The sequence below is a fragment of the Cygnus olor genome, chromosome 25, assembly GCF_009769625.2.
Source record: "Cygnus olor isolate bCygOlo1 chromosome 25, bCygOlo1.pri.v2, whole genome shotgun sequence".
Taxonomy (NCBI): Eukaryota; Metazoa; Chordata; class Aves; order Anseriformes; family Anatidae; genus Cygnus; species Cygnus olor.
Window position 1 is genome coordinate 227,146 of NC_049193.1, and position 25,483 is coordinate 252,628.

Sequence of the window (25,483 nt, forward strand, 5' to 3'; positions counted from 1 at the left end):
TTCTGCAGCCAGGGTTTATTAGGACTGGAGGGGTTAGGGGGAGGTGTTTTGTTTTTTTTTTTTTTTTTTCCTTCCTTCTCCGTCCTTTTTCCCCCGAGCAGCAGCCAATGAGGCAGGCCCTGGCCATTGCGTCAGGACAGCCCGGCGGGGAAAGGCAGCTCTCGGCAGCTCACAGCCTTTTAAAAAGATCCGGGGACCCCCCTCGGACAGCTCCCGGGTGCTGTCGAGCAGCTTCTCCCCATGCCCCATCCCCCGCGCCTCCCCGCATGCAGCCTCCGGAGCCCCGCGCCCCCTCGGGCCTCGAGGGGCTCCTGGCAGCCGGGGGCTTCGCAGGCGGCCAAGGCAGGGGCCTGCCCCCCGCCCCGGCTCTCGGCGGCCCTTCGCCTCCCCCCGGGATGAACCCCAGCTACCCGGCGGAGGAGCCGGCCAAGCCGTGCCTGGCCGCCCCGCCGGGCCCCGCCGCCCCGCCGGGCCCCGCCGCCTCCGCCCCGCTGCCCTACGGATACTTCGGCAGCGGCTACTACTCCTGCCGCGTCGCCCGCAGCGCCCTCAAAACTGGCCCGGCCCAGGGCCCCTTCACCCCCGAGAAGTACCTGGACCCCCCCGCGAGCAGCGAGGACTTCCAGAGCCGCCCCGCGGAGTTCGCCTTCTACCCCAGCTACGGGGCCCCCTACCAGCCCGTCGCCGGGTACCTGGACGTGTCGGTGGTGCCGGGGCTGGGCGGCCCCGGGGAGGCACGACATGAGACGCTGCTGCCCGTGGACGGTTACCACCAGCCGTGGGCTCTGGGCGGCAGCTGGAGCGGCCAGATGTGCTGCCCCAAAGAGCAGGGCCAGGCTGGGTACCTCCTGAAATCCGCCTTTGCAGGTAAAGTCCCTGGGCTGGAGCTGCGGAGGGGCTGGGAGAGGGGAGGTGTGGGGTGCTCACCGTGCGTGCGGGTAGTTGGGATCACAGCTTCAAATAACCTCCTGGGGAGCTGCTACTGCAGCTCCAGTAAAGCTTGTTCGTGAGCAATTCCACTCTAGTCGGTAGGCAGGCTTCAAAACCAGCAATTTAGATTAACACTGCTCTTTGCAACTCATCGCCCTCTCAGAACGGAGGCAATCGGTGATACAATCCGGGTTCAGGAACGATCCGGGTAGCTGGGGGCCAGCCGCAGTCCGCAAGCAACGGGACGGAGCTGGTTTAAAGGCTGGGTGTACGTGGTCCTGAGAATAGGGGGGCCATGCCCATGCCCCACGTCCGCTGCCCATGCCACGGCGGTGGGAGTGAACTTGCCCCGGCCCTGCTCGGCCGTTCACCGGCCCCGCGTTACGCGCTGAACCCGCGGAGCGAGTACGCGTTGAATCAGCGCACGTCGTATCAGCTCTCTCACGTCGGTTGCTGTTACGTGGAGTCTTGTCCCCTTCCCCCTCCCCCAAAAAACAGTTAGATATGAATACATTTAGCGAAGAAAAAAGCTGACTTCCATTAGGAAAGAAATTGTCAGGAGACAGAGAGGCTCGAGGGAAGAAATGGGGAGGCAGGGAAAAGGTGCTGCTGCTGTGAGGAAAAGCCGGTGGGAGAGGGGTGCCGGGGGTGAAGGGGTGGGGATGCCCGCCCACCGACCCCCCGGGCCCTGGCATCACTCAGACCCGTCTCTCCCTGCGCCCAGACGCCACCACGCAGCTACCCTCCGACGGCTGCTCCTTCCGCCGGGGACGCAAGAAGAGGGTCCCCTACAGCAAGGGGCAGCTGAAGGAGCTGGAGAAGGAGTACGCCAGCAGCAAATTCATCACCCGTGACAAAAGGAGGAAGATCTCCGCTGCCACCAACCTCACAGAGAGACAGATTACCATCTGGTTCCAGAACAGGCGGGTGAAAGAGAAGAAAGTCGTCGCCAAAATCAAAAGCAGCAGCACTCCGTGAGGACACGGCCACCCCGCACCGCAGCCCCGAAGAGTCCCAGCCTGCAAGGGGACTCCGGCTCCTTCAGCGGCGAGAGCGAGCGGCGCCCGGGGCGGGCCGCACCATCCCCGCCGCCCGGTGCAGCTCGGGGCGCTGGGCACCGCTCGGCTCTGTTCCCGAGGAGTTAAACCCAGCCTCCAATGAGGGCAACTTAAGAAGATGCAACGTTCCTGCCCGGTCTGCACGCAGAGGGCCCTCTCGTCTTACAACGTCGCTATAGACATCGTGCTCTCCGTCTTACCGCTTTTGTTTGAACTGCATCCTCAGAGCGTTCAAAAAAAAAATAATTAATTGCTTTAATTAACCCCAAACACGCAACTTCTGTCTCGCCTCCGTGCAGGAGCGGGCTGACCAGGGCGGAGGGGTGGGGGATTTCACAAGGAATTTGGTCTTTAGAGAAGAAAAGCTGTATTTAGAGCGTAAAAATAAAATTTCCTTAATTGCAGGCAGAAGTATCAAAATGTGTGTGTATACTCCAGGTATGTTACATAGAAACACACGTGATTTTTTCTTATTGGTATAAACGTGCGGTTTTGCGTGAATGCACAGTACATGTGTACAACATGCACACATAGACATACATTTATGAAGGCACGTAATACGTTTTGTGCTGTTATATATAAAATATACATATAGGTATGCACATATATAGGATTATGCATTATTTTACCTTTTATCGTATATGATATCAGTGTTCGTGTGTTTATATGTACCCAGATACCCAAACATATGCACGTATATACATGCAATATAGTAACCAGCTGTGTGGATATAAATATATATACACGTGTTTGTATACGCACATATATACATACACTTACAAGTATGTTCCTGAATATATTTTGATACAGGTAAATGCAATTCGTATAATTTCATAGATGGTTTCGTTTGTGCATATATACGTATATTTGTATCCACATTTTCCTTCTCTTAATAATGCAGAATTATAGCGATACGTTTCATAGCATGTCAGAGATAACCTTCGTATATTACTGAATAATATTGTTTAATATTAAGAAACTTTGTGATCGTTTACAACAGCATAAATAGGGTGGAAGTACTCAAACATGCTCTCTTCTCTGCACTTGTATTTTACGGCTTCGGGGAAGGGCTCGGTGCACGATTGCAAACCACGTACAGAATCTGTTCAATATCTCGGTGTTTAAAGGCAGCGGAGTGTTGCCTTGAAGAGTCCCCGCATCAGCGTCGTGTTTAAGTCTGCCTGTAAACCCCAAAACAGCCTCTGAAAGGACGAATAAACTTCAAAACACCGTTGCCACAACCCGCGTTTATTTTTTTAATTTTTCCTGCCTTTTCTTTCACAGATTCGGAGCATTAAGCCGCAGCGTGCCCTAATTAATGGCTATTTTAGGCAGCGATTTCGCCCGTTTCCAACAACACATGTATTAAATATTGCAGGCAGGGGCAGGCGCAGGCTCCCATCAGGTCCCTGGCAGGGAACAAGCTGGGGCCGGCCGCGCTCTCCCCGTTTTTGCGCGTTCCCCCCCGGTGTTTTCGCCCCGAGCCCCGCGGGGGGGGGGGGGGGGGGCGGACACGGGCGGGCGCCCCTCCGCCGTGACGTCACGGGGAGCGAGGCGGGGGAGCCAATGGCACGCGGGGCAGCCCGGCCCCGGCCCCGGCTCTGGCACGGCAAAATAAAGGTGAAAAAGGAGCAAAACGGGTGAGACGGACGGCGGGGGCGCGGAAACGTTCGGGGAACGCCGCGGAGACACGAAGGCTTCTGCGCTCGGCTGTAACGCTCCTCGGGCTTCGGACAGGGTCGCAGGCGCTGTCGTGCGGGGACCGACTACACTTCGCTCTTCCCCATCCAGATTCTGCTCCGAATTGCTCTGTTTTGAACCAGTTGGGGCATTCTGCTTTTTTTGTTGTTTTGTTTTGTTTTAAATTTGTTTTCCAGTTTCTGGCTGGGAGGGAGGGTCGGAGGTTCACCGACTCGCGGCTGCACCCTCCGTTCCCGCCACTCTGGAAAGCGTCTCGAAGGGTTTGTTCTGCTTTCCTGGACGTGCTGGTTGATGAGAATCTCAAAAGTATCTTTTTCTTTAAGCCTGTATGACCGGTAATGAATCTCTAGCCCTGATTTCCATGCCTCTGTAGGGGCCGTACAGAAGCGGCTTTAGCCGATAAGAAGTCCCTCGGATATTCCCCAAAGAAAAACAAATAATACGATAAAACAAAAAAGAAATCCGTCTGTGATCTCCAACGGCCTGTACCTGCGAGTGACTTCAAAAGAAACCAGGTCTACTCAAGGGTTTGGAAATGGATTATCCTCTTAAAGTGCCCCTCTATTGCAAGTTAAGGGTTAATCATTTTACAGACATGTTTCTTTTTCCCATTCTTTTTTACAGCTGGGGTCTTTCACTGATGTCCCAAAACGTGCACTGGAACGTCTGGAAACGTGGTGGGTGGACCCCAGACACCTCCAGCCCCGTTAGGATTGCTGCCTCCCCCTCCTCCTGGAGAAGTGGGCTGAGAGTGGGAGACATGACTCCCCCCCCCCCCCATCCCTGTCCTCCGCTCCGGCCCCGAATCCGAGGCGGAAAATGCAGATGGGAAGGGGAGGAGGGAAGTCTCGGGGAGAGCTGTAAAACCTTTACGCGGCGGCCTCAGCAAAAGGCAAGAAAGTCCTAACATTCTCGTAAAACTCCGGGAAGGAGCCGCTGCCGGGGCCAGGTGAAGGCTCCCGGCCCCCTCCCTTTGCCATTGAACTTGAAAATCAGAAAACCTGGGGCAGAGCAACCCCAAAACCGGGGCAGAGCAGCCCTAGGAGGTCCAGGGTGGGCGGGGGCCTCAGGTATGGTTTTAGTAAGAGCGCTGGTTTTAAAACACGGTTATTGGAGAAGCGCCCTCATCCACCGGCCCGCCCGCCCCAAGGTGCTTCTCAGCAGGTGAGGTGTGCCGCGCCCGGTTCCGCAAGGTCTGCGAGTATGGCATCCTTCTGCTTCCCCTTCCCCTTCCCTCTTTTTTTTTTTTTTTTTTGGTCAGTCAAATTAAAGTGTAACACAGATACACCCATGAACAAGCAAAAGATAGAAATTGTGGGGAAACGTCTTCCAAGTCCTTCCTTCATGCCTCCTCCTCTTTCCCCCAGCCTTTGACTCCTTTCTTTTGTTCAAGTTCATTCCCATTGCACAAAGTGTCTGGACTTTTTTTTTTTTCCCCCTTCAAAGGATTTTGTCATTGAACTTGAGCCCACGTTGTAAACATTCTTGGGTCTTACAAGCATCTTGATGAGATGTCATTAACAAGGACCTCAGACTGCTCTGTGCATTTCCCTGCTTCTCCTTTATGCAGCTCATAACAGAATCCTATCTAAACCTCATGACAGAATTAAAGGTGCATTTTTTATATCCTGACTCCTTTTCTTTCCTAATCTGAGTCCAAAAATAAAATACAATATAAAAGGAATCTCCGGGATTTCTGAGTCTCTCTTTCTTCCCCCATCTCTCTGTCTCTCTTTCCTATTTTGTACTGTTTTTCAAACACGAAGACGATGTGACTTCTTAGGGAGTGTGCCGCTGTACACCATCATGCAGTTTTACACCTGTACACAAACCAGGAAATTTTTCATTGTAGTTACACCCAATAAAAATAAGATAAAACTCTTTATTACAAAGCAGTGTCAGGAAATGTCTTTTAGATAAATTATATCGTTACACTCTGTACAAAAGCAAAATATTATTAAATTTATACTGGAATCAGCTTTATCCTTCTCCGTTAGATGACAATTGCCTTATATAAAAGAAAATAAGATGAAACAGGTTTATTGTCTGCAAGCAAACTCACCAATGATGAGTCTCACGCCACTGTGGAAGAGCCACTGCGATAAAATATTTCCTAAACAGCTACTAAACCTCTCTTCTCGTTAGAGTTCTTGCTCTAATGTACAGAAGCCGGCTTCCAAGTGAGAAATATTTCGATTTTTCAAGCTGAAATTCAATATAGTCATGGTTTTTGAATTGGTTTTTGTTAAACAGCGCTCAAAACCATTTCATTCCCACCGAAGAGAGCCGTGTGCTGAATGTTAATGTACACTTTAGGACTGTGAAATATATGCATTATAGATCCATGTACGATTTTCTGTTGCAATAAAAAAGAGGAGAAAAGGGGGCTCTTTTTGATTCCTTTGAAGCACAATCTTTTCTTTATTTCTGCCAGCTCCACAGCATGATGGCCAAACACATTTTTTGCTGTAAAGGGCGAGAGATGAACAAGCAGGAAACCTTGTCTCCACTGTCCATTTGCATTTCGCCGCATGTCCGCGGAAGAGCGCGAGGGAAGCACAGTGCTCGGGAAGGCGGCTCCGCGCCTGCGGCCGCTCCGCGCTCAGGCTGCACCACCGCCTTCACCGAATCGCCGCCGGTTTGGGTGCAGGCGGGACCGCAGTGCAAGAAAGAGGCGATTCCTGCCGCTCTCGGCCGTCCTGCAGGGCGGGAGGAGAAACCCGAGCCCGGCGGAGAGCCGAGGGCGAGAAGCCCGATTTATTCTTTTCGCACCGCAAACGTTTTCTCCGATCTAACGGGAACGTGGGATCCCAGCTCGCCGGGAGCGGCTGCGGCCCCGAGGCTGGAAAAAATCACTTTTGAAGCAGAATTTTACACGGAAAGAGTAGAGCCCTAGTTGTGTCTGCGCTCACCTTGCACGTGTCTCCCGTCCCTTTGAACAAAACAGCTTTGTCCATTATATGTAGGTTTTCGTTTGGTTGATTTTAATCTTTAAGTTCCAAGGCTAGCAGAGATTTTATTATTGTGATGATTATTATTATTTATTAATTATTATGAGAACATGCCCATTTGCTTTTATTTTTATTAGCAAGAAAGAAAACCTTTCTTAACAGCCACAAGAAGGGTAATAACTAATGAAGAAAAATATGTAGAAATCAGTGCATCAGTTAGTATGACACTACAGTTTTTGTCGTTGTTTTGCACGGAGAAGGGAAAGAAAATCCCGGCTGTGCTTATCTTCAGTTTCATAAAGCAACAAAAGCAACCAAATGAAAGGATCTGTTGCATTATCATCAGGTAAATGAAATGCAGGAGATTAATCATGCTTAAGACTAGGCAGCTTTCAAGCACCTTGTGGGACATGGGGCTTCTAGCATTGTCCTCTAGCACCCATGCAGCTGCAATCGTCATGGTAAATGTGGCTGTAAATAACCAAGGCTGCTGGGACAGTCATTGCTTACCTGAAGTGCTGTTGGCAGGCAAAAGAGAGGAGAAAAGCATTTCTGGCTTGGAAAATTCCAGTAGGAAAAGGCTACCTGGAAGAAATCTGCTACTGAAAAAAGTTGTCTTTAATCCACTAAAATAGCTATACGCCTTCATCCTGCCCAACCCCCAACAAATTAGTGAAGTGCTTTAAATTTCCTTTGACTTTAGCAGTCTCTGGGTCAGGTACCTGCATAAACATTCACATCTGCACACTAAGCCCAGAACCCACTTTTTATGAAGTTTATCAGAAACAAAAGCATTGCATATTTTCCTAAGAAAAAAATAGAGAAAGAGTAAGAATGCCAGAGACAAAACAAAAAACAACACATTTTGTTTTTCAGCACTTTATTACATGAAACAGGAGAGATGAGAAGTGAAACATCGTTAAATTATGTTAAATACCATTTTTCCTGTACTGAGAAAGTTTTGAAAGCACTGGGGCTCATTCAGTGATGAGCTCTGGAAGCAACAGCTTTCAGCAATGGAAGTTCTTTAAAATGGGGGACATTTTGAGAGCAACACGTGCAACCAGAACAGGGCATGACAGAGATCTGCAGACACTGCATGACTAACTGAGTCACTATTACTCACCTACCATTTCCAATCAGTCTAGATTGCACCTCAGTTTCGGATGAAATTTCTGAGCAGCCCAGCCTTTGTCCAAGTTAGAAGGTCTAAATATGCACTAAAAAGTGAGGAGTTGTGAGAGGTAAAACTCATTTGGCCTTGATGAGGTCAAGGGTGAGCCTTTCTTTCTGTCATGTGGCCTTGGTGCAGCATGTCCCTCCAGCTCTCTCTTTAAGCTCCAGGCTTATGTTGATGAGAAAAAAACTGGTATTTTGCTGAAGTTCACCAGCAAAATTCTGCAGTCTCCTGCATCGGTTTAAGTGCAAAGCAACCTCTCCAGGTTTAGTGCAGAGGAGACTGGGAACATCATTTCATGCACATTTGCAAGCAAAGAAGTAGAGCCTTTTTGCAGCATGAAAATTATGATAGCTTCTCCTATTTGTCAATCCACAACCTCTCTTGGTTTACATTGCTGAAACACTGACCTAATAACGCTGCAGCTCCACTGAGGATGGAGTTGGTGCTTCTTTCAGTGCAAACAGAGGTGCTTCTTTCAGGCAACAGAGGTTTTCTCCTACAATTAAATTCTGTCTCTCTTCTCTCCATCTGTCCTGTGCAAGCAGTGGCCTGTTAAGGCAATGTCTTTCAGATGGACAAGAGATCAGTGACCTGCAGTAGCCAAAGTAGCATATGCCCATGTGTTTTTCCATATGTGCACCCAGAAACAATCCCCACAGACCTGTGAAGGTGAGACGGAGCCAGACAGTTGAGAAAGAGGTGGAAATTCATGACTTCGTATTTTTATTCACCAAGAAAATTTGTCTTGGTATAAGATGAGGAATTTGATCACGATTTTGGGTTATTCAGAAACGTGGAACAAAGGAACATAAGACAGGATGAACTCCATGAAGGTCAAGGAGTCTGATGTATTTAGAACATGCTGGAACCTACTGCCTGTGAGCCAGTCTGTACAGTACACTAGCAGCAAGTCCAGCGCCCTCAGATATGCTGTGTGGTACAAGATCTTTTTGTGCTGGGGGTTTCCAAGCAGTAACTGTCCTTCCTGCCCCTCCTCCCTCCAACACTAACTTCCCCCCCTCTGAACTTGAAAGGCTTCACAGCAAACAGGTTGCAATCCACAGTGTATTGGCTCCAGTGGAACAGGCAGTTGAGCAGGGCTAGCCGCTGGGACCATTTGCTGGGCTATTGCTTCTACTGGTGTCAAACAAACACAAAGTGCAGATCAGCTGTTGGGTCAAACGCATTTACTGGCCCATGTTTTCAGGTCTACAGTATTCCTAAAGCATCTGTGTGAAATCTTGGATGCTTGTGCTGAGAGTATACAAGTTACTGATTGAGAACACAGCATGCAAACAGCCTGAATGTTTTTGACTTATGGATATTTTTTTGGAATTCAATACACCACCAGTACCTTCACCTATATGTAAAAAAAACAAAACAAACAAACAAAAAAAACACAGTGACAGAGAATTTAATCATTAGAAACAATATGTAAACTGATGTGCTTGATTAAATTTAACAATGTGTGTTAAGCCATAAAGGCCAGTGCTGAGTTAGAAGAGACAGGCAGGTGCTTCTTGTTAAAATTCTTCTCTTGAATTACATGGCAGGTTAGGGTGAGTTTCCCGTCATTTGAAGGATCACCCTGCTTGCAACATCCATCCATCTACACTTAGATTTTATAATAGTCAATTTTAAAACAGTACTTAACATCTCCATATTTCTTAAACATTTCAAATACTGACATTTTTCTTTTCTTTGTCAGCTTATCCCAGATTTCAAAATATTTTCCTGAAAAAGATCTGATTCTTAATTATAAAGCTCTGAACAATTATTTTGTTCTTATTTCTCACTCCAAGAAGTCAAGCATCAGAATTTAGCACTGACATAGCTTCAGCATATTTTTCCAAAACCCAAGGAAGTAAATTTCCAGTCTCCAGTATTTCACAGCAGCATGCTTGCCCAGCCCTGGTCCCTTCCTCTCCATGAGAGGAGGAATGACAGTTAAAAGAGAAAGTGCTTTTGTGTAAACAGGGAAGCAAACACTGTGGTGTTGCAGCTCCTCAGACATAAGGTTTTTGCAAGCAAAGGAAGGTCAGTAATGATTTTATGGCAATCCTTGGCTAAAGTATGTTACCATCTCTGGTAAGGCCTCCTGTTTTTCTGTTCCAGTTTTCATGAAACCCTTTCTCCTTAATCCTGAATAACTTGTAACTTACAAGGGTTTTCAAAGAAACATGAAAGTTTGTACACAGCAGCAAACATGCCACAGGTACAGAGTCTCTTGAACAGACCACAGAACTGGCATCTAAATAAATGTTTACATAAAAATCACACACCTTAGTCTTTATGATACCTTACGGCTCTGTCTGCAGTCTGTCCAGGTGCTCCAAGGCTAGGGTCATTTATGTGCATCCTGCTCTCACAAACAGCCTATTGCACTTCTAGGGGGAAGCATAAGCCTGGCCATGGCACCTGAGAACAGACCCAGACACTTGCCTGTCCAGATGGACTGGGCATGGCTGGATCCAAGAACACTGCTGCCCTCTGCTCCATTAGCAGGTGAGGAGGGTGTTGATGAGTCCCCCAGGGTGGGAATCTTTGTGGGGACTTTCAGAGGAACCTCAGGGAAATTAGTACTTGTTTTTGATGGCAATCAAAAAGATTCTGATCTCAGTCTTATCACTTTGTTCTCATTACCAAATAAGCTTATCCTCTACAATGACTCAGTTCAGTACAAATGAAAAAGGACAAAGCTCGTTCCTACAGGGATGCACAGTCCTGGTTCCAAGTGGAAATGGCAAATCAGGATTAATAAATCATTCTTCATGCCCTATTAGTCCCTGAGTCTGGATAGCTCACTGTAAAGTGTAAGAGCACTTTACCTTACACCTATGTTTATTCTGCTTTACCCCTTCAGTCTCAATTTGGCTGCATTTTGAACAACTGGCATCTGGGACTCACAGTAGTCCTAGCCCATCTGCATGGTGTTGTCCATGCACTGAGCAAAGCCCCCGTCATTGTAAATCTGTGGAGATGGTATTTTTTAACTCAAACCATTGAGCTATCCTCAGATTTTTCACTTCTGTTTTCTCACTTGCTCTGCTTTTGTTGCCGAATCTAACGCTGAGCTTATGTCTGAGATGCTGATGTTGGGACACCAGCCACCCCATTTCCTGTCTTTCTCCCAAGCTCCCCATCATCATCAGTCCATAAAGGATGTGAAATCTGCAGTGAGATTCCAGGGCTCATAGGCTCCATTCCTGCTAATGCAGCTCTATTCATTGCCAATCCCATGTCCTTTCTTGGAGTGCTTTTGGCAGTCTTTTCCTACATCTGTGCTCAACCGTCATTCAGACACATTCCACTAAACCTAGGGTTACACAAAAGCATGAAACAATGTGAGATGTACAGAGCAGAAATGGAAACACACTGTTTTTTTTTTTGGTATTTGATCACAACCCACCACTGCCAGCACCTTCCTCTATGTTACGTATCTTTAAACTTCACAGAGAGGTAAAGTAGGTGAGCTAAGAAATCTCCTTAATGTAATGGAGTTTTTAGACTTGAAGTGATTTTATTTTTCAAAATATTTCCCAAAATCAAGCTTGTTCTTTCAAAATCAAGCTCTTCCCCACCCAAGTTTTAGAAGAAAAGGGTCTGAGATTCCTCAAAGACAAAAATAAATGTAGTCTGTCTTTGTTCTCAGCATGAATTCAAACCCTAAGGCTGAGTGTTCTTAAAAGATGTATCCCAAGATTTGGTTTGCATTTGGTTTACAGCTTTTGCTTGAAAGGAATTAATGTATTTCTGAAGACCCAAGAGGCCAGTGGTTGGGGTACTATCCGGGGTACTTGAGAGATTTGAGTTGTACTTTGGGCTTTACCATGATCTCTAAATTTATTCCCAGTTCTTACAGCCATTGTAAAATACTCAGAGATCTCCACGGAACTCAGCTATATAAGGGCCAATATCATTTATAGTTTAAGTTGCAAAGAGAACCTCCCAAATCTGCTCAGTGTCTATCTTGGCTGCCAGCAGCAGGCCAGACACACAGCGAACTCTGGCAAACCTGTGGGGTCCTCCAGCTTGTCTGACAGCAGAGTTCATAAAAAAGTCTGAAAAGATGCTTTGTGAACAGGAGGCATTTCTCTCTCTCTCTCTCTCTCCCTCTCTCTCTCTCTCTCTCTCTCTCTCTCTCTCTCTCTCTTTTCCCCTTTGCTGCAATGTCAGTTGCAGGTGGGAGAGTAAGTGGATATCAAAATTCTCTCAAGAAATTTGTGGACACCAGTTCTCTGTTCTCTCCCCTCACACTCCTATAAGTCTCTACCACTCTGGGACACTTCTCACACTTGCTGCTCACTTCACCATCAAGCCCTTCATCGCCCATTGAGAGCAGAAGGGCCTCGGGCACAGCAGAGCCCCAAGGGGAGGGGTGGAGCTGGGCCGAGTTCTCCCAAACCCACCCCAAAGGCTCGTGCCTCCTCCCGGGCCGGTGGTGCTCTCAGGAAGCGTAATTCAATCCAATAATGCTTTGGGTATAAATCAGGATCCTTTCCCCGTCAGAGAGCCCGTGTGTGCAGGGACTGACAGAAGTGGGGGTTTGACAGCACCGGGGCAACCCTTTTGCCGGGGTGTGTGTGCTCCAGGGGGGAGCCGGGGTCCCACCCGCAGGGACAAAGCTGCCGAGAAACAACCGGCCGCAGAAGCGAGCCCTTCCCATCACGAACCCGGACCCCCTCTTCCCCCCCGCCGCGGTTCAATTTGCTGCGTGCCAGAGGGGAAATTTATCGCCGCCTGAACAAGGGCACCGTTTTTTGGCGAAAACCTCTGGCTAAGCGACATTCCCAGATTCAAGCCCCTTCCGGAGAGGCCGCCGCAGCGTTTTGCAGTAAATCTGCCCGGTATTTCGGTTTCCAAAGGATCGCAAGCAGCTTCCCCGCCGCCACCCCCCTCCGCTCTGCTGTCCGCGGCCGCGTTCGGAGAACGCGGAAAGGCAAAGCCGGGGGGGCTTTGGCCGTGGAAGGAGCCGGGGGAGGAAGAGGGGGGAGATGCCGCATATGACCGATTAATAAAGGAAATAAGGCTCGTGCCCGAGCTCCTTGGGTGCAGTCCCCGGCCCGTGCCTTGTCCGACGGCCGAGCCAGGGCTGGCGGGCGAGGGGGCAGCGGCGGCCCCGGCAAAAAGACCTGAAAAAACCTCGGAGAAGCGGTTGAGGGCAGCAGCCGGCCAGGAATGAACGGGAAAGGTTTGGGTGCAGGCGCAATGTGTAATCTCTGCCGGGTGGTGGGCTGGGGTCCTCCGGACTGGGCTGCCCGGTTTTCTTTCTGGCTTTTCCTCCAGCAGCACGGACGGCAGACGGCGATAAACGAGATGGAGCTCGAGGTCTTCCCCAGCCCGTCGTTTTTCTCCCGGTAGTTTTCCTCGCTGGAGCCGATAAAAGTCATGGCCGTAAATACGAGCGTTTGGCTTGGATCTCTCAGCGCGCTGGGTGGAGGTCACTCAGCACACGGGGCTGGGAGACGGTGTCTTCTTCCACCTCCTAAACAGCCTGGTGAACGTTTAGAAGCACAGAAATCACACGATTTCATTTTCTTTTCCAATAAAATAAAGGAATAAAGGCAAAAAAAAACACCAAACAAGTTTCAGCAAAATCCCTGATTTATTATAAAAGCGAAACTCGCAAATTGAGCCAGTTTAAATTTTATTTCTGAAAACAGCAACTGCGTAATGCATAACCCCCGTCCCAGAAAAGCACAACTTAAAGCCCCACCTGCCATCCTGCCATTTTGTTCACACACCTTTCAAATCTGTATCCCAAAATTGTCTGTAGGCTGAAGTGGGAAGCAGCGGTGTGGCTTCGTCACATTGCTGGTTGCTTCTTGTGCACGGTTGCAAATCCTCTATAAAAACAAACAAACAAACAAACAAAAACCACTCCTCTCAATTTCTGTTCTTTTCATTTTAATTTTCTTTGGGTACTTTTTTTTTTCTTTTTTTTTTTTACGTGCACACGTAACAAATAATAAGGAGGCATTTCAAAGGAAGCTCAGAGACGTGTCCTTCTCACAGGGGTAACAATTTCACAAAACGCTCCTATGTTTCAGCCTTGAAAATATTTCCATAAAAATAATCGTACTCACTCTGTAGAAAACGTTGCACTAATTCCCACATAATCACTATTTTCCTTCCAGAATCAGAAATCAACCTCTTCTTACATACAGAGTTTTTAGGCTACAGATAATTACTTGTCTCTATTTGCAGTTACACTTCCCACAGTGTGAATTAAATTATCCATACTGATTCCATGTGTGTAAGGCTTTCCTTTGCCAGCTGTCTGACTGAGGTAGAGTAAAGGTAATGGGGTGCATGCAGTTAAAAAACAATAGGAAGGTGTAACTCATAGTAAGAAAGGTCCTGCAGCCCCAAGTTTCACAAGGAAAAGTGAGGATGGTAAGTGAAATGTGAAGCAGATCTGAAATCATGCTGTAATATCTCATGTTGCCACTTTGCATCATCCTCAATTCCCATTTTGGAGAAAGTTGGCATTATATCTGTGGAAAACAAAATAAAACAAAGACGGTCATTTCTTCCCCAAGTAAAACCATAGTTTATTTTGTCATTTTCCTTGTGCATGTGTTTGGCTCGCAAAGACACTTGCAATCATTCATATCTTGGTTGCAAGAAACTATATTCTAGGCACAACACAAGGAAGCAGAGCTGCTTGTGCCCCTAACACAGGGTATCTCCAAGCAACAGCTCCCTCATTCTGTCTATTTGCAGACGAATCTGATCAGCTTCTAGAAAGCACAAATGCAGCAGCATTGTGTTACCTTTTTTTTTTTTTTAACCACTTATTTTCTAGACTTTCCCAACCCTGCAAGAAGAATTAAAAGTCATTCTTTCAGTACATCAAAACGTCACTTAAGGTAAGCGAGTTCAGTTTGTATTGTTGCTTTATTTTTTACATTTTACTTCTGTAACTCAAGCTGTTTGTGTTATTTTACTTTCTTAATTTACATGGTGGTGTTCCTGTCTTGTTGCATAGTGACCTCATGCACTACTACTAATTAATAAATGCAGGAAACAAAAGCAAAGCACCAACCCAAATAACTGGAGTTATCTAATGCCCGTGTTGCTTTAGGAAAGTGAATAGCAAAGCTGGCTGCACACAGAGCATGGAGGACCCTTCCCAGTTGTGGACTGATGAGGACTCACAGCCAATACGTCTGATCATATCCATCATTACTGTTCATCGCCTGCCATGGAAAGGAGGGTCAGACAGTCACTGTGGACTTCGCTCCTTCCTTTGATAAGAGCACTGGATTGGAAAAGAACCTTGATGGTGTAGGTGGAGCTGTGCATATCCAGACCCCCCTGTGCTGTCACAGAAAATCTGTGGCTGGCCATGTCCAAACAGAACGAGGCTTTGAGACATCTACCTAACTCCCAGTCGTCTCCCACCAGGATGAGCGATCCTCCAGGCCAGCGGAGGCAGGGCTGCCCAATAGGGTGTGGAGCTCTCCACGGTGCTGCAGGCCCTGGGTTCAAGCACTGCCCTGGACAGCGGCTGAGCTGCACGGCTTGGTTGGGAAGGCTGCCTGGGATGCCAAGACTGTAAATTCCTGTTTACACCGGGGTGGAGTATTGCTTTGTGTTTGCCTAACAGTGAGGTGGGGTTTCTGAGCTGCATCTAGGCACAGGTGTTCCTGCAGGACAGCTAATAAATGCTAATAACTTCTGATCACTGTTCAGTGGTTCCATGTCAAGTTTTGAGACTGTGTATTGTCTGAGCATTTTCTGGGTGATTAAGTAAAAATTAACATTCATTATATATGTTCTGTCACAATACATATGAAATTGGACTTGATTTGCTTATAATTTTCGCTGTGATATCACTCTTCAAAAGAACAAGACCCATCTGCTGGGCAGAGCAAAGCTGCTCAACTTTAATTCATTTTTGTTACCATTTCAGGGGTGTAACCTTTGACAGAACATAGTACAAGTCTTTGAACAAAACAGTTGTGCAACTAGCATTAAATAGCCTAATTGAATCTTTCACTAACCACACCCACTTGCTTTGGGCAAAGGCTTTCTCTGTGCAAATATAATTGTGACCATTTGCCATGAAATTTATTACCTTTCAAATCATGTGAGTTCCATACTACATGCAGACTTAAAAGAGTAAATGCCATGGATTCATCTTCAGCATAACCACGTGTTTCATTAAGGTGCCTCATAAATTCATTCTGACTTTCATTAGTTTGCCTTTGCTTCTGTGTTACACTTGTTTCTGCCTTTCCAATGCATCTCCGTTTGATTGCCCCTTTAAGCTCTGCCCTATGAGATGGAGACATGATATTTATTCTTGTGTGTGTTAAACACCAGTCATTTCTGTTGTTATGAGGCAAAAGTAACAGTAAAATTAATTTAATTTACTATTTCTGGTTTAGGTGTCAGCATTAAGTAAATTGATTTTCAGAAGATGCTGAGCACCTACCATTCAAGGGCAGCACCCAAAATCTTTTCAAAAATTTTCCATATTATTTCTTCTTGCTCCCAAAATGTCTAGTAACACCAGTGATCCAAACAGGGATGTCCAAAGGACAGAAACAGAAGGGGAAGTGGGGACAGGCCAGGGCTGGTCTGTAGCCTACTCATCAGCTGCTCCTGGTCTGCACGATCAGAGGCACTCTGCAAAGAAAAGGCACTCTGCAAGGAAAGCAGAAGGTGAGAACTGTGAGAATGGGACTTGTACACTCTGCCTAAGGTCTTATTTCCAGTCTCAGCTTTCTACATGGTCTCCGACAATTTTACCTTGTTATTACCATGACATGTATCCTCCCACTGCCAGAGATCTCACGTTGCCTTTAGACTCCAAATCCATGCTTTCTGTTCCTTGCAAATAAAAAATCTTTGAAAACTTATAATATAAATCTTCTTGGTTGTGATCTAAACCATTATTTCATGTCCTGTCCACCATGAAAGTGACGAACATGACACACACTAGTCTTGCAGCCACTTTCATATGTTATTTAGACACTGGTCTGAAATTTCTCTTTACTTCTTTAGACTAGTAAGTCTTCAAATATCTTTAAGGACTCATTAAATTTATAGAGAGGAGGAGAAATTGATGTGTAACATAGGCATTCACTGCTCAGTGTTTGGAAAGTGTTTGGATGGAAAAAAAAAAGTTATAAAGCTATTGGAATTTATTTTTTCCTACTTTGTTATCAGTTTGAAAGTCCATGGTAGGGTTTGGCTTCATGCAGCTACTGGAGTGCAATAATTTTTGTTAACAATGATGGTAAAATGAGATGTGTATGGATTGTATTGTTACAATATAACTGGATTATATTGTTATGATTCTTTATTTTTGAAAGAATCATTAAAAATGGCTATGAAATGGAAGTTTAAATTAAAAAGCTGATCTGGAAAAACGATTTATTGTATTGCACAAAACACTCATCAACCTGCTTGATCTGCCTTTTTCTTCTTTATAGCTTTCTGGGTGATGGCTAAGAGGGGACTTTGCCCAGACTCTGCACCTCACAGAAAGGAAGTCACTCCTGATGGTTATCAACTGTTTTGTAGACTTTAAGGAGTTAACTCCAGACCTTGTTCTGGCTCCACTTCTCATGAGTGGATTTTATGGGCTCCTTTTAACTCACAGCACAGACTTGACACTCTGGCCTTTTGCAATAATCCTCTCACTCATGTTGTTTCTTCTGGAAACTTCTCCTGCTCAGCTTGTGCCAAAAAGCTCCACATTCCAGTTCTCCCAGACTTCAGTGGTTTGTGTTGATTTTTTTCCCCCTCATTTCTGCTTTCTTTATGTAGTTAACAGTTAGCAAGAGACAGAATGGACAAAGGACTTTTTAAACAGGCTTTGTTCATTTCTTTTCCAGATATTTCAGATATTCTTTCTCTGAGCACCCATTCCTTTCATGACCACACACCCTCACCAGGATGAAGTGGCCCAGTGGGATGCCTACTTGTGTTCCAATGCTCATACATTAGGTTTTCCACACCTTCCCCCCAGGAAGCAGTTGGGAAGTCACTGAAGTGTTTAGCAGCTCTCCTCAAATGGGTGCTTTTTTTACTCAGAAGCATCTTGAAACCCTTTCCCCTCCCCATCTTCCCCTTCTGCTAGGTCCTAGACACATTCGAGTGCAAAATTATAATCATTCTCAAAAATAGTTTCACTGAAGTATATGTAACACCTGTGGCACTCATAATAAAGCACATTTCAAATATCAGCTTGGATCTTCACTGTTGTCTTAGGGAAGAGGAGATATGATTTTTTTTTTTTTAAATTCATAGATTCTGCATATGGAATTTTGCAAAATTTTCCAGTTTTGTGATCCTTATTTTGCAGATGAGGAAACAGAGGCAGAGAAGAGGCTGAGTTATTTGATCTATTTCACACAATGTTATAGAATATACCTTGGAATAAATATTGCCAGTGTGTTGCTCACCAGCCTGTCTCCACAGGGCAGAACAAGAATGTATTTGCTAGTGTGAGGGTGTATTGCATAAATAAAACTGTGTCTGTGGCAGAAATCAAATATTTGGTGGAGGTTGAGAGAAAGTCTATAAAAATCTGCTTGTTTCACCAAAGATATACCTGCATCTTCTGTCTGAGTCTTAAAAAAGGTAGAAAATCAAAGAAGATTAATTAAACACAAGCCTAATGAAAATAAATGGTGAATTATGCTCATGATTGGATCATTCAGCATAAAGTTTTGACAGATTTAAAAGAAAACAAGCTTTATTGTTAACTCTGCTTTTTCCTTTAAATTAGAGCCAGTTTGTAATAATGAATACCACTGTGTAAAGAAACATGGGCTACAAAAACCCACAGTCCCTGTAAGATCCCCCATCTGTGTTTCCATTTTACAGCCTTCCTCCATCACAGTGATTTGAGCTTTTCCTTGGAAGGAGCAGCGAAAGAGGAAAAATCCTCTGAAGTATCTCTTTTTAACTAGTGTTTTTCATTTCAGTTCTAGCCAGGGATTGCCCCCTCCTGGATGATAGGAGGAAGTCGAATACCACTACCTTGGAATCCTTCCCTTTAGGCTGTAACCCATGCACCCGCCAGACCTCAGGGACAATTTGCTTCTCCCAGGGCAAGCTGTCCTGTAAAGTAAGATTAATGCCACAAAAAATGTGGGTAACCACACCATCCGTTGGGGACTAAGCTGCCAAGGATAGAGGGATAGCCAAGACAGAGGATGATAGAGATCTGTCCCAGCCTGGAAGGCAAAAGGAAGAGTTCGGGGGAATATTTTTTCACTGTTTCCGGGGATGGACAAGTTGTTTTTCACATACTGTGGAACTCACATACACTGAGGAACTCACTGCTACAGGAAGCTGCAGAAGCCAAATGTGTAAACAAGAGTCAAAAAGGGATCCAGTTGAAGGACACATCTACCTTTGGCTTTCAACCACAACAGTCCAGGCAGAGATACCAAGTTAAAAAGTTTCTTACCCTGTCGATTGTCAGAGGCTGGGACAAAGCTGCAAAGCTGCACTCCATGCATACTTCTTTTTCCCTACTTGTCTACTCCCAAGCTCTGCTGGAAGCAGGATGTGAGGCTCAACAACCCTCTCAGCCCGCACATGCGACAAATCTTGTTCTACCTAGCAGCATCAATGCTGCTGGGTTGCACAGCTTTTGTAAGACCTGTTTCTAGGTAATGGCCAGCCACTTTCCCACTAATGACAGGTAATATTGTGACCTTGGCTCACCCCATTCACCTACCTGTGGAATGCCAGACAGACATATGGACATGACCATGGCCTACCACAAAGCACATGGCGCTTCCCAGCACTTTTTTGTCCACTTGTCCTCAGTGTTTTTCTAACTGGAATCTGTAGCACTGTGAAAATCCATCCCAGTGGCATGCCACCATGCCCTGGCTGTCAGTCTGGGTTGTGTGGACTCTTTTGTCTCTGTGGTTGTGTTCCCAGGTCTTTCTCTGTCCCCATTTTCAGCATCTACTGCCACTCCTCTTGCATCATGTGAGCCAGGAAGTTTCCAAGGTGCTTGGAGGCTTTCACCAGGCGGTGAGACAGAAATGCAAAGCATACATCCTTTATGCATTTAAGACTCATAAAAAGGAAGCCTACATCTATTTCATCTGCCCTCTGGAGTCCCAGAGTTGGCCTAATATGAAATGGGGATTGGGTGTGGTGGTGGTGGTGGTGGTGTTTGTTTGTTTTTTATAATGTTGCTATTTAGATAAGCAGGAGAGAAGGTCCATTTCTCTGCCTAATGGTGATTCTAACACTTGTGAAGTTGAATGAACAACACTAAAGGGAAAGATTAGAAATCACTTTAAAGTGGAAATAGGGGAAGTTTTCAACCCATTGTATTTGCAACCATGACACTGTATAAAGATAGACCTAATGTGAGTGCAGTGAAGTCATAAAGATAGGCAGACTTGGTTTTAAATTAACAGCAATATTGTTTATACTCGGGACATCAGATAAAGGAAACCTTTTACAGAATCTCTGCTACTTCCTAATTGTCCCCCTCCCCTCCAACAATATTAGTTAATTAAAAAGTCAATATAAAACTTCAGAAGGCTTGATCCCCCTCTCCCCCCCCCCCCTTTTTTTTTTCTTTACTGAGTGCTTCATTTTTATTAAGGTTGGTTGGCTTCTGTCAAGATAAACACATAACATCAGTGTTTTATTCTCCAAAGAGCCACTGGATGGGATGCTAATAAGATTAAAATGATAATAAATAATCCCAACAGCAGCTTTTATGACCTGGTTTCTGCTGAGCTCCCTTTTGGTTCAATTTTGCTAAAACTCCAGCCAGATCTCATCCTACACACAGTTCCCATTCACCATGCCATGGTGGCCTGAGTGGGGCCTGGGGACTGGATCAGGCCTGGGAACCTCCCTGGAGCAGCTCTTCTCTGGCCTCCCTGTTCATAAGCTCGTGGCTCACAAAGACAGGAGATGTTTCACTCTTTCACATTTATTCCTTGCATTTCCCCTTCCTACAGAGGCACTTGAAAAATCAATACCCGCATAAAAAAAAAAAAAAAGGCTTTTTGGAGACAGATTGATCCCTTCTGTTTTCCCTCAACTGCTACAAAGTGAAGAATACATATCTAGACTGAAGACAGAACGGGACTGACAGCTGTTTAAATCAATTAGAGCCCAAATTACCTCGAATCACAAATGCACAGAGCCATTACCTTGCTGCATTTCACTCTAGTGGTGTCTTGCTGCTACACTTTTTGATGTAACTTGGCATAAATGCAGATTGAACTCCCCCTTCCCTAAAAACACAAGTAACCCAATTCTCACTTTCTCTTCTAGGTCCAATGTTTTTATCCTCCCCAGCTAATTCGCGCCCGTTAATTAATTGAGCCCGTGGCTCCCTCTAGCGTCGCTCGGGGCCGTTCCCGGGGGCGGGGGCTCTGCTCCCGGCCCCGACCCCCGCCCTCCCTGCCTCCCTTCCCTACCACTGGGCCGGAAAGGGAAAAGGCTCTATGAGCTTAAGCATCACAGCAGGACCTGGCCTGTGTAGGTTTACTGAAGAGCTTTCCGTGTGTGGTTTGCATGAATGACACAGAGAGCTCCTCATTGCTCTCTTTAAAAAATAACGGAATACATCTAGGCCAATTTAGACCGCAAGGTCTTCTAGACTATAGTGACACCAGACAAGGATCTGGAGCTGAGTCTGTTCAAATTTGGGGCTTCAGTGCAGTGGGCTGAGGTGGTGTTGAAGGTCCTGGACCTTCAAACACTTTCCTGCATTCTTACTTCCTCTCAGCGTCAGTGGATTTCACCTCTGTGTATTTGTATGTGGACATGAACACCATGTTTAACAGCCAAAGGGACCTGTTTATGGTGGTGCATGGCACCTGCGGTGCAGTCTGGTTTTGGTGGGATGTAGAGACATTCAGCAGGACTGTGCCATGATGCTGCTCACACTGCCCATGTACCCTCATCCCCTGAAGAGAGCAGAGGCACTGCCTGTGCACAGGTACCCAGGAGTCGACAAGCACAGGCTCCTGTCTGCAGCATCCATGGGCACAAGCCAGATGGCTCTGAACTAGCGAATATGTTGCTTTCTTCATTTGGATATGAATTCCACTAGAGAAATTAGGTTTCTGTAATCAATTGCTACCCTGAAATAAGTCTTGAAGTGCTCTTTGCTTCTCTTATTGTGATTTCTGTGGAGAAAATGAGGCATGCAGCTGTGATCGACTCCCCAGAGCTCTGCAGGATCTCACAGAGGGAAGCTTTCATAGTTGTGTTAGGCACAGATTAGAGATGTCATCTTCTTCAGTGCCCCTCTGTTACTTCCTTGACCTTGGAGGGATCTCTTCCTTTCTTCCCTTCCTGCAAAGATGTGCAGAGTCCTTGCTCCTAACCTTCCACCTCCAGGCTGCCATGATGAGGGGATGTTCCTTCTCTTGCTTCCCACAGCACCTATCTCCATAAAACTGCCAGCATCAGGGCCTCTGGGACTGCCCAGAATATAAATAATAATAAATAATGTGGGTCTTCAGGCTCCAGCAATCTTTCCCCTCCTTTCTCCTCTCCTTTATCCCCTGCTTCAGCCATTGTGCATCCTGTGGGCAGTCTGCAGGTATGCAACCATCCAGAAGGAGGTCATAATTCTGGGGGAATTTGTCCTTTCTCACCCTTACTGATGCATTCTTCTTTGTTTGGAAGACTTTTCCCTGTGATCTCCAGCAGACGCACCTCAAGTTTCAATCCCAACCTTGCACTCCTGCTCCTTATTCAAGGACCGTGACCTGTGACCTTCAAGGTCAGACATCTCTAATCCCAAGAATAACAACTCTCTAGTCAACAGGAGGATCTCTCTCTCTCCAAATTTATGAGGGGTAGTGACTCTGGGGGTGGGGTAGGGAGAAGAGACATTAAAAGATCCACATCACCCATGGATGTGAGCTAAGTAGTTTCAGAATGGTGCTACAACTTGCTTTTGCTCTGTCAGAGGGAAAAGACACTGGGATCTTTTACTGGGATCCACGGCCTCACTTTGTTCTTGTGACTTACCATGTGATTTTGGGGCCTTTTTTTTTTTTTTAAAAAAAAAAAAAAGAAAGAAAGAAAAAAAAAGTAAGAAATTATTCTTCTAAAGAAAACTGGCAGATTAAGGGGTAAGACCACCCCCCAGCCCAAGCACCAGGGACAATCATGGAGATGGAGAAGTAATTTTTTTGGCCTTATTTGGGTTCCAAGCCTTCAGAGAGACTGGAGAAGAGAAGGCTATTTTTTCAAAGATGTGAGACACTGACACTGCACAAAGGAGAACCATAAACCTGAGAGGCCAGGGGAGCAAGAGGGAGAGGAGTGCTTACATCCATCCCCTTCCAAGGGAAGTTAAGTCATGGATTTGTTCTTGTGCTTTTTCCTTGCCTGGATTTCCAGTTATTTCCCATTATTTCACCCCCTTCTTTCTCCACCAACCTCCTCTTTGAACTCCAAAATATGTGATTAATTAGAAAGAAAAGCAGCAGGAACAGCAAACCGATATATCTATGGAGTTTCTACAGCTACTTCAGGCTGGTGTTGGGCTGGGATTTTTCTTTGTGGATGATGGCCTACAGGGGAGCTGAGCAGCCCTTTCCATGTCCCAGGGATGGGAAATGATCAGGACAAAGAAGCCCCATTGCCTTCCTGCAGAGACTGGGACTGCCAGAGGTGGAAAGGCTCTCCCCAACATGGGCATCCCATGGATGTTTTAGAAGCCAACAATGCCTCTCACTGGAATCAGAATTCAGCTCCAAACAGTTTGAAAATCCTGTGTTTTAAGGTCAAGTTGTGAACCAGCTCTCATTGCAAGGTTTGACTGCTTAAATTCATGCTAAATCTGGAGGGATCTCTTGCTGGCAAATGTAACCTGGAGAGAGGGGGAACGCAGGTTAAGTTAAGGAATGAAATGAAACTCTGTCCTGGGAGTCAGGTTGTAAAAAGCTGTTACCTGGTAGTGTTCAGGCTCAGGCACTGTAAAGAGACTTTTACAAGGAAGGTTTATTTTTTGGACTGGGGGCAAAAGGGCTGTGGTGGGGAATGCAGAGGAGCCCCACACTTCTTGGGGTTGGGCTGGACGGGACCAGAGGTACTCATCCCAGGGTTGGTCGCCGCCAGTGCCAGTGGCAAAGCACATTAGTACCTGCTGGCAGCAAACATCGAGAGGTAGTAGTTTGGGGTTGTTTACTATGTAATTACATGATGTGGCAAAATTCCCTGTGTTTCCTCTACCCTTGGCAGCAGGTACTCCAAAGCCCTACATACTCTTTGCTGCAGGATTTAAGCACAAAAAAACTAAAGCAAAATACATTTCCTAAATCCTAAGGCCTGGAAAGCCATCAGCAAGGGGAGGGTATGGTGGTGGTGTCCCCTGCAGCCTATAGTATCCTTTTCTGTCACTCATTTCTGACAAACCACCAATTTTTGTTTTAAAAAAAAAGAAAAGGAAAATCATTTCTTCTAGCCGAGACACCCTGAAACCTCAACCACTGACATTTCCTTTAAAGGTTCTGTGCCCATTTCTCCTTTTTCTTTTTTTTCCCTCCCCAATTCCCCAATGACTCCCAGTTATGGAGGGACATTGAGGACAAGTGAGCAAGTGTGGGGAGTAGGGTCAAGGCTGCAGAGAGCCTGGCAGTAAGGTGGGGATTGTAACGGTCAGTTCCCTTGGCCACTCCGTTTTTGTCTCCCAGATGGCTGAAAACACCGCTGGATGACACTTTGGAGCATACAGTCAATGTGCAAAGCGGTTCTGGACTTTGATCCCTAGGGAAAGGAGAGGGTAGAGTGTGAATGGAAAAGGGCCCCCCCAAGGGACCACAGTGCAGAATCAGACCCTGGAGGAGGTCTGATTTTTATTTTTTTTTTCATTTTTGTGAAGGACTTTTGGCTACATTCCCTGTGCAGTGCAAAGGCCCATTGAGAGCACAACTGCAAAACTGTTTGGAAGAGGAGATGGGAGGTAGAAAGACGCTGAAATGAGGAAAAACACCGCAACTTCATAGCTCACAGCTGCAGCTCAGATAACTCTGGGGAGCTGAGTCCTGCACACTGCTCCAGGTCAGTCCTGACTGCTGGAGGGGAGCTCTACTGTTGGAGACCACTGAAAAAGAGTCAGATATCCCTCTGGGGCTCAAAGTGTTTCCAAAATGCCCTTAGTTTTGGTTGTTTTAAAGCAAAGGTTGGTTTTGGTTTTCGGGGCTTTTTTTTGCTATATGAGGTTTTGGTTTATATTTGTAATTTCCAAAATCTGTAAAATCCCTCCCCTTTCATAACTCTTTTTGAAAGAATTGCCCATTACTAGCTACTAGAATCAGCATAGTTTTATTTTTGAGATCATGTTGTTAATTCAGAACCAAATGTGACTGTAAAGTATCCCCTCCCAGCATGAGCTTTAATAGGTTTCCACCAACACCCTGTCCCCGCAGGCTTAATTCCAGAAGGGAAGGTGTGTTGCAAGTGAAGGAATTGGATAAATAGATTCTAACGAGGAATCATTTTTTCCCTTTTCTTCATGCTCCCAGTCCGTGTCGTTTTGGAAACGGTGCCTTCAACCATCGGAAACCTGCTGTTGTGGTTAGGATCTTTTTTCTTTGCAATTACAGCTCTGCAGAGGATTGTGCCACAAAGCATCATTTTTCTTAAAGACAGAGTCAAAATTAATTCACTGTGATTGTTAAATTGCCCTGTGT

At 46.1% G+C, this 25,483-nt stretch overlaps 1 protein-coding gene across 1 annotated transcript; it reads left to right on the plus strand.

Annotated features, from left to right (window-relative positions):
- Positions 1-464: 464 nt before the first annotated feature.
- Positions 465-1,908, plus strand: HOXB13 (homeobox B13; the record flags this gene model as incomplete). The annotated part of the gene is made up of 2 exons (XM_040536316.1): positions 465-867; positions 1,655-1,908. Coding segments are annotated over 2 exons (657 nt in total), but the record flags the coding sequence as incomplete, so codon positions are not given.
- Between the last annotated feature and the right edge of the window lie 23,575 nt (positions 1,909-25,483).